At 32.7% G+C, this 7180-nt stretch overlaps 2 protein-coding genes across 3 annotated transcripts; one reads left to right on the top strand and one right to left on the bottom strand.

The window, feature by feature from the left end:
- The first annotated feature begins 1014 nt into the window (after positions 1–1014).
- LOC101210467 (protein PGR) lies at positions 1015–3871 on the top strand. Its single transcript, XM_004149808.3, has 5 exons — positions 1015–1319; positions 1452–1565; positions 2307–2529; positions 2891–3139; positions 3621–3871. Exons 1-5 carry the CDS (start codon positions 1174–1176, stop codon positions 3750–3752), a joined length of 864 nt encoding a protein of 287 aa, XP_004149856.1. The 5' UTR covers positions 1015–1173; the 3' UTR covers positions 3753–3871.
- A 1165-nt stretch (positions 3872–5036) lies between these two features.
- On the bottom strand, positions 5037–6674 carry LOC101210711 (auxin-induced protein AUX22). 2 transcript variants are annotated; one of them, XM_031881639.1, is made up of 5 exons: positions 6332–6674; positions 6095–6217; positions 5589–5706; positions 5405–5466; positions 5037–5298 (listed from the first exon to the last, which is right to left on the bottom strand). In XM_031881639.1, the coding sequence occupies exons 1-5, from the start codon at positions 6564–6566 to the stop codon at positions 5282–5284; spliced, it is 555 nt and encodes a 184-aa protein (XP_031737499.1). In that variant the 5' UTR covers positions 6567–6674; the 3' UTR covers positions 5037–5281. The 2 variants fall into 2 exon arrangements, with proteins under 2 accessions (XP_031737499.1, XP_004149857.1); XM_004149809.3 differs by having other exon boundaries at positions 6011–6217; positions 6332–6670.
- Between the last annotated feature and the right edge of the window lie 506 nt (positions 6675–7180).

The following is a 7180-nucleotide window of genomic DNA, read 5'->3' as shown; positions in this document are numbered from 1 at the left end:
AGGTTAGACCTAACTCAAGTGACATTTATGGTTTTATCTTCGTTCTTTATTCAAAGTACAAATTTCTTCTATTTTATTGTCCTAATATGATTATTTCATGTAGAAGATTTTCTTCTCAGTGATCAATTGCTCAAACCTGAACTTTGTACTTTGTACATGGATTGATGATGTAGATGTTCAAGTACGAAAGAAAGTTGTTGGTGTCTTTTCTTATATGTTCATTAACGTTGTGGACGTAGTTATAATTATTGTTGATATTATGTATGTGTTGTGGACATAGTTACGATTTTTGTTGATTTTTTTTTCCACCTTATTCGTACATGACTTCTAAATTTTCTTTTAAAATTTTTTATTCTATGTTAAAAGAACATGTTTTCTCTCGTTAATTTGATTAGACCATGGATTGTAGTTGCAAAATTAATTATTTTTATTATAATTCATAAGTAAAACATAAAACTATTCAAATTCTCTCTTAAACAAATCAATACTATAAATAGATTATTTGACAGAAAACCTAAAACCTAATCAAATCTTATTAGCACCAAACATATTTGAAAGTTTTGCAAATGCATGGCCAGAGATTACTAAAGCCCTCCACGACAGATTTTTCTCTTCTCTTTTAAAACTAATTTGTTCCTACATTTCTTTTCTTCTTTTTTTTTTATTAAACTACACGTAAAAGCAATCTGTTGTTTCTTTCTTATTATCTATATAACAATCTTCATTTCAAAAATCTAAAAATAGAATTAGAATATTAGTTTAAAAATTAGATTTGTTTTTTTGTATTTGATTGAATTCAAAATTTACCTTAGAGTTTGTAAATATTTTAATTTATTTTACTATTTTTAAAAATGTTTTTTTTTTTAAATACTATTTGAAAAGTTTGGAGAGGGCGAGAGTGACCATAACCATACTCTCGATTAAGGCTCTTAATTAACAGTTTTGGAAATGACCATATTGTCCTTATAGTATTTAAAAAATCCCAGCAATGTCCTCAAAGTCTCCAAATTCCGTGGGATGGTAAATCCTCAGGTGCATGCTTGTTGGATGTTGGAACCTCGCCTTCAATGCTCTTTTTTCTTCATTTAGATGAAACACATTTCTTGATTCAATTTCAGAATTTCAAACTTTATAATTCCATTTCCACTTCAATTCTGCGACTTCAACATCGAAATGGACAATATTCTAATTCAGCCATCTGTTGCGGTCATAATCGCATCCATCATCGCTTTCAGAGCTTACCGTAGAAAATCATTGAACCTCTCTGGAGCTCTTGCCGGATTTATTGTCATGTCAACCCATTTTGCTATCAACTACAGGTTTTTCAATTTTACTGTACTTGCTTCCTTATGAGAAAGCTGAATTTTGGTAGTTTCATTTCCTAATTTGATTTCGAATTCCCAATTCTCTTCAACTGTAATTTCATGTTATCGTGAATTCTTTTTTTTAAGGTATGGTGCGGTGCTTCTTGTATTCTTTTTTACTTCGTCTAAGCTTACTAAGGTTGGGGAAGAGAAGAAACGAGTCGTTGATGCTGATTTCAAGGAAGGTGGTCAAAGGAATTGGTAACTTTACTTCCTTATACTTTAGGATATTCACTTCTTAACTTTTAATTTATTGTTCACGAGGAAAATTCTGAAATTTCTGCTTTATTTTAGTCTGTGCTTTGATTCTATTCCTTTAATGCTAGAGCTTAAAGTTTTAAAACAGCTCGTCAAAGGAAGATAATTGATCTGTTTTGCATATAAGTTTTATACTTGGGGGTCCTGTTATAGAGCTGCTGATCTGATTTCAACATGTTCGGGTCATTTGAACTTCCCACTGATCTGATTCAATTTAATGCTGAACATAGTCTATGGTATCTTCAGAAGCTCAACTCTTGATGGATAAATAGGAACTTCTGTTTCTCCCTGTTTGGTAATAAACTATTAGTTCAAAATGGTCTCCACATGTGGCATGGCTAAATTAACTTGAGATGCAAGCTGCATTGAACGACACTTCAAGAAGAGTTTTTTTTTATAACTTTTTTTTTAACTGTGATCAAGTCAAAGATTCGATAGAAAAGTATGTCACTCTTATCACGCATGTTGAAAATCCCACTGTCGACAAATGAAGACCTTGTAATGTTTACAAAGTACATTTGCTACTTCTCTTATTGTCAATTGATTTTGAGATAGAAGTTCATGTTTATCCAATAATGCATACAAGTGACATGGCACTGTGATTGTTTGTGATTAGATATGTCAGAAACTATCCTACCAAAGTTCTTGCAATACCATTGACGCTCTGTTATTACTCCTTTTCAGGATTCAAGTTGTTTTTAATAGTGGTATTGCTACGGTTTTGGCTGTGATTATTTGGAAAATTACAGGAGGGCAAGATAAATGCCTGGACTCTAAAGACTCAGCTCTTGTCACTGCTCTCATTGGGGGCATTCTAGGGCACTACTCCTGCTGCAATGGAGATACATGGTCTTCTGAGCTTGGAATTCTTAGTGATGCAACACCTCGATTAATAACAAACTTCAAGGTGTTCAATCCATTTCGATATTTCTTGATTCTAACATTTTCTGTTTCGTTTCTTAAACTATTTATCTCTTCCTCTTGTATTGTTGTTCTCTACTGGTTGGATACAGGACCTTTCTGGTCTATTTTAGCCACTGTACATCTCAAGCTTAAGTTATTAGGGAACCATATTGTTTGAGATCACATTTTTCATTCATGTTGAATTTGAAATGGCAAAAAGCCAAGTATCTGCTTTCTGAATGCAAATTTCCTTTTATTTCAAAATGCTAATATTTTTCACTAGCCTGTTTATCAGCTACCTAAACACATATCCAATATACAAATAAATTACGGTTGATTTGGATGTTCTTTCTTTCTGGATGTAGCCTGTTCGAAAGGGTACAAATGGTGCAGTAACAAATGCAGGGCTCCTTGCTGCTACTGCTGCAGGTGCTGTCATAGGACTGACGTTTGTTCTCCTAGGATTTTTCACTACAAAATGTGATTATGGCACAACGCTGAAACAGCTATTGGTAATTCCTCTAGCAGCCGTGGCTGGACTTTGTGGAAGTGTCATAGACTCTCTTTTGGGAGCAACAGTGCAATTCAGTGGATTCTGCACAGTCCGTAATAAGGTATTCCCATTTCCCTCATCCATGATTCCTACACCCTTTGAATGACTGGTTCTGTTTTAGCAAACTAAAAGAACAGAATTACAGTCCTAGGGGAATTGCCTTCCAGAGATTAAATATATATATATATAGAGATACATATACAGGTATAGATATAGATATATTGTTGTATTTTAGGAGGGTATTTGGCTCAATTACCCCAAGGACTTTGTGGACTTGTGACTAAAAAACATCGATTTAGTCGTATTAACTCTTTACGCTGTATTTCAAGAGTTCACAACTCTCCGAAGTTAACAACAAACTCATTGCTCCAAGCGCCTATGGTCTCAAGTAAATAACTAAAAACCACAAAGTTGCAACTTAGAGGGAGACCTATTAACCAGCTAACCAATTAACTACTGAGATAACAAATATTCATTCAATCCCAATGCATTTGATAATATGGTTATTTGACACTCAAGAGAGGAGTTTTCTTTGTGTGCAGGTTGTAGGAAAACCAGGACCAACAGTCAAAAAGATATCAGGTCTCAACATTCTTGATAACAATGGTGTGAACCTTGTGTCAGTATTATTAACCACAATGCTTACTTCAACTGCCTGCATCTACATTTTTTGAACGATACCTTCCATTGCAAGATAATGCCATAGGCATGTTATTCAGTTTTCTTTATCAAATAAAGTTACGGGAATAAGCAAGATAATCATTATTTAATGCAAGAAACTTGGGTTTGCTTAGGCTGTTGTGTATTCCTTTGTTTCTGGCTCCGGTTCTTGGTAGTGAGTTTGATTTGCCATCGTGAGAATATAAATTCACAGGCTTTAGGATTGATTAGTTTATCGTAATCAAGCACCCTTGCTTTGCGCTTCTCATGTAAATGCTGGGTTTTGATCTATTCGAGAATTGGATTCTCAACATTCCAAGCTTAGCTTAGTGTATAAAAGGCCAAATATCATCCTAAAGATCGGTGGTTTGAGATTGACAAGAATCCAAATCTTGAGTAGAGTGGGTGAGTTCGATCTTCTACCTTTGCAATTACTGAACTGAAAAGGAAAATATCTCCCAAAGATTTGGCTTGTAGGTAATAAATGTAGACTAGGTGAGTTAGTTATTTGGTGAGTTAGTTATTTGGTGTGTTAGTAATTGGTTTGACCCAATCGATATATATCGTAGGCCATTTTCATAGCTTTTCCGTCTTTTTTTTTTTCTTTTTGGTTCTAGTTTTCCTATTTGAAAGATTAAAACAAAAATGAAAAAATGGAAAAAAGATGTTGATATTTCATGTTGAGAATTTCCCATTAAAAAAACCAATCAAGGGAACTTACGATAGATAGACTTAGTCAATTAGTTTGAGATAGAACCTTATACTATAAAACATTTTTTACTTCGAATAAATCTTTAATATACTTTACTACTAAAGAAATTCACCAGACTTGGCGTTTAACATTGAAGGCATCTCGATCTTTCTATATAGAATTAACTACAAGAATAATAGTCTACATACTCCTCATTTTAGTCATTCGGCTATGTGGATAGACTATTTTAAATATGTTCTAAATCTTAGAAACATCACCTCTATAATTAGCCAAAGCTAGTTGGAGTTAATAATGCAATTTTGACAATTACTATCTTATCCATTGTAATATTTAAGTAACTACAAAAAATTAAAAAAATATTGATTAAAGGAAAATATAATTGGGTTGTATTTTTCCATGTCTCTATAAAAGGAAAAAGCTTGTTTTGACGAACAATTTATATATATATATATATATATATATAAATGATAGCTATACTCCACATATCAATAAAAGGAAAACAAATTAATTATTGTTTGTTCATTTTTCCACATATCAATAAGACATCAATTTGAATTTGATAACTCAAACAAAACTGAGGGGAAGATGTTCAAAGTTAGGACTTATAAACAAGTGATTAATATTTGAGCACTTTAAGCCATGTTAACAACTGTACAACAACAACAACAAACTGCAGTTAGGTAAATATTACTTTTTTATTATACAAAATTAACAAAAGCCTAATCACATCAAAAGGGGCATATTATATTCATTCAATACTTAGAACAAATTCAAAAAGTAAAGCTGCCCACATCCAAAACCTCTCTCTCCCTTCCTCCCCTTTCCTTTTCTTTATGGTGTTCTTGAAGCTGCACATAATTAAGTGAACAACAAACTCATAAATTAATTAACAAAATCCCACTTGGGAAGTTATCTTTAAAAGAATCTCAAGCCCTAAAACAAAATAAGACTTACGGGTGCCAATGGCATCTGAACCTTTCATCAAACGAATACGTTTGCATGATTCAATGAATAATCTGCACATTTTGAAAGTTTGTAATTAATTAGAAGCTGAGGCAAATTGAAGAAGGTTAATTATTAATAATAATTAGTTAAATAAGATGAAATTGAAAGTTATGGTAATAATAATTAAACTTACTTCCAAGGGACATCTCCTACTAACATCCAATCTCCATCTTTATCTTCATAAGTTGGTAAGTATTCATCTGCTCTTTTCACAGCTGGGTTCAAATTGCTTCCTCCTTCTAAGTAATCACCTATGATATAATTTATCGTGCGTTAAATTATAATTTAAATTCAAAATCTTATAAAATATAACTTAAATTAGAGTTGGATGAATTTTACTACTCGATATATTCTTGATCTAGTTAAGTTAACTACAATGATGTTGTTAAATGCAGTCACACTATTAATTATATACACATAGCTTAATAGACAAAGACACATCTGACTAGTTAGTACCGAGTTAGAGACGTATCATATTTATTGTTGAAGTTAAGAAAAGATTTATAATAATAATAAAGAAAGAGATCGGAATTATGTATTATTGTGAGTACTCACAAGAAATAGGGAAGGAGGTAAACAAATGGTGTAAAGCGTTAAATAGTTGATGGTAGCCATTGAAGATCTGAAGGTCAAGCTTACGCAGATATGGCGCACCATCAGCCCCAACTTTAACGTACTTAGTAGTAGTTGTGCTGTTCATTTCTATTGTCCTTTTTCTGTATGATCTCACCGGTGGCCAACCCATCACTGCCCGCTTTTCCTCTATAATATATTCATATATATTAATAATCTACCTTTCAATATATGAACAACCAAAGATACATAAAAATTTTAATTGCCATACTCAATCAGAGCCGTATACATATCGAAACGTACCATTTCCAGAAGAGCCATGGGGTGGCTCATCATCAAGACTGTCACGCGGTTTGCTTGTCGAGCTCCCGACATCGGCATCAACAGTGTCATGGAAACAACGTTTGGCGTTGGATTTATGATCAGTTGTTGGCCGGAACTCGGCTCCGGGAAGTCCCAATGTGAGCTCAGTTTCATCGAAATTGATTTGAGTCAAATCAGATTGGGGCGACTCCGGAAGTGTCTCGGAGGACGACATAACATATAATATGTTGCTCTGCCTGAGAGAAAATGGTTTGATTTGAAATGAATTAAAATTGTTTGGTGTGTGGTTTTCATTTCATATTATATATATATATACACATACATATATATATAGAAGGTTAGAAGTAGATGATAAAGTAATAAGAAAGAGGAAGCATGGAGGTGAGATGATTATTGTAATGTAAAAAGAGGAGAAATAGTGAGAGGACACGTGGGGTATGGATGTTGTTGAATTCATATATATTAAATAAAGGTTAGTACCAAAGCTTCGTCAGAGAGAAGAACCCATGGAATTGAAATTGAGGAGGGTTTTGTCTTTGTCGGTACATTCAATCTAAATGCTTTTTTCGTTTTTTAAATTTGCTTTTTTCCTTTTATTTTCATTTTAACTCCAATTTTAATTACTCAAATCCTTCATCTTTCCATGAGAATATGTTTTTTTTTTTCCTAAAATATTTACATGGTAGAAAATATTTTTAGCAAAGTTATAATTACAAAATTGGCATTCTTCTTTAAATGAAAAAAAAAATGGATCATTAACCAAACTATAGATCTATTTCTGTCTATCTCTATCTAAGATAGATAAAAGATATATCATTATCTCTATCT

This window comes from Cucumis sativus, chromosome 1 (assembly GCF_000004075.3).
Source record: "Cucumis sativus cultivar 9930 chromosome 1, Cucumber_9930_V3, whole genome shotgun sequence".
Taxonomy (NCBI): domain Eukaryota; kingdom Viridiplantae; phylum Streptophyta; class Magnoliopsida; order Cucurbitales; family Cucurbitaceae; genus Cucumis; species Cucumis sativus.
The sequence above is the reverse complement of the archived record's forward strand: the minus strand, read 5'-3'. Positions and strand labels throughout refer to the sequence as shown.

Excerpts from the sequence above, each read along its gene's own strand:
- LOC101210467 (XM_004149808.3), top strand. The coding sequence starts at position 1,174 with ATGGACAATATTCTAATTCAGCCATCTGTTGCGGTCATAATCGCATCC. Across the intron at positions 2,530-2,890 it reads GATTAATAACAAACTTCAAG|CCTGTTCGAAAGGGTACAAA; the intron begins GTGTTCAATCCA and ends TTCTGGATGTAG. Across the intron at positions 3,140-3,620 it reads TCTGCACAGTCCGTAATAAG|GTTGTAGGAAAACCAGGACC; the intron begins GTATTCCCATTT and ends CTTTGTGTGCAG.
- LOC101210711 (XM_004149809.3), bottom strand. The coding sequence starts at position 6,566 with ATGTCGTCCTCCGAGACACTTCCGGAGTCGCCCCAATCTGATTTGACT. Across the intron at positions 5,707-6,010 it reads TACCTCCTTCCCTATTTCTT|GTGATTACTTAGAAGGAGGA; the intron begins GTGAGTACTCAC and ends ATTATATCATAG. Across the intron at positions 5,467-5,588 it reads GTAGGAGATGTCCCTTGGAA|ATTATTCATTGAATCATGCA; the intron begins GTAAGTTTAATT and ends CAAAATGTGCAG.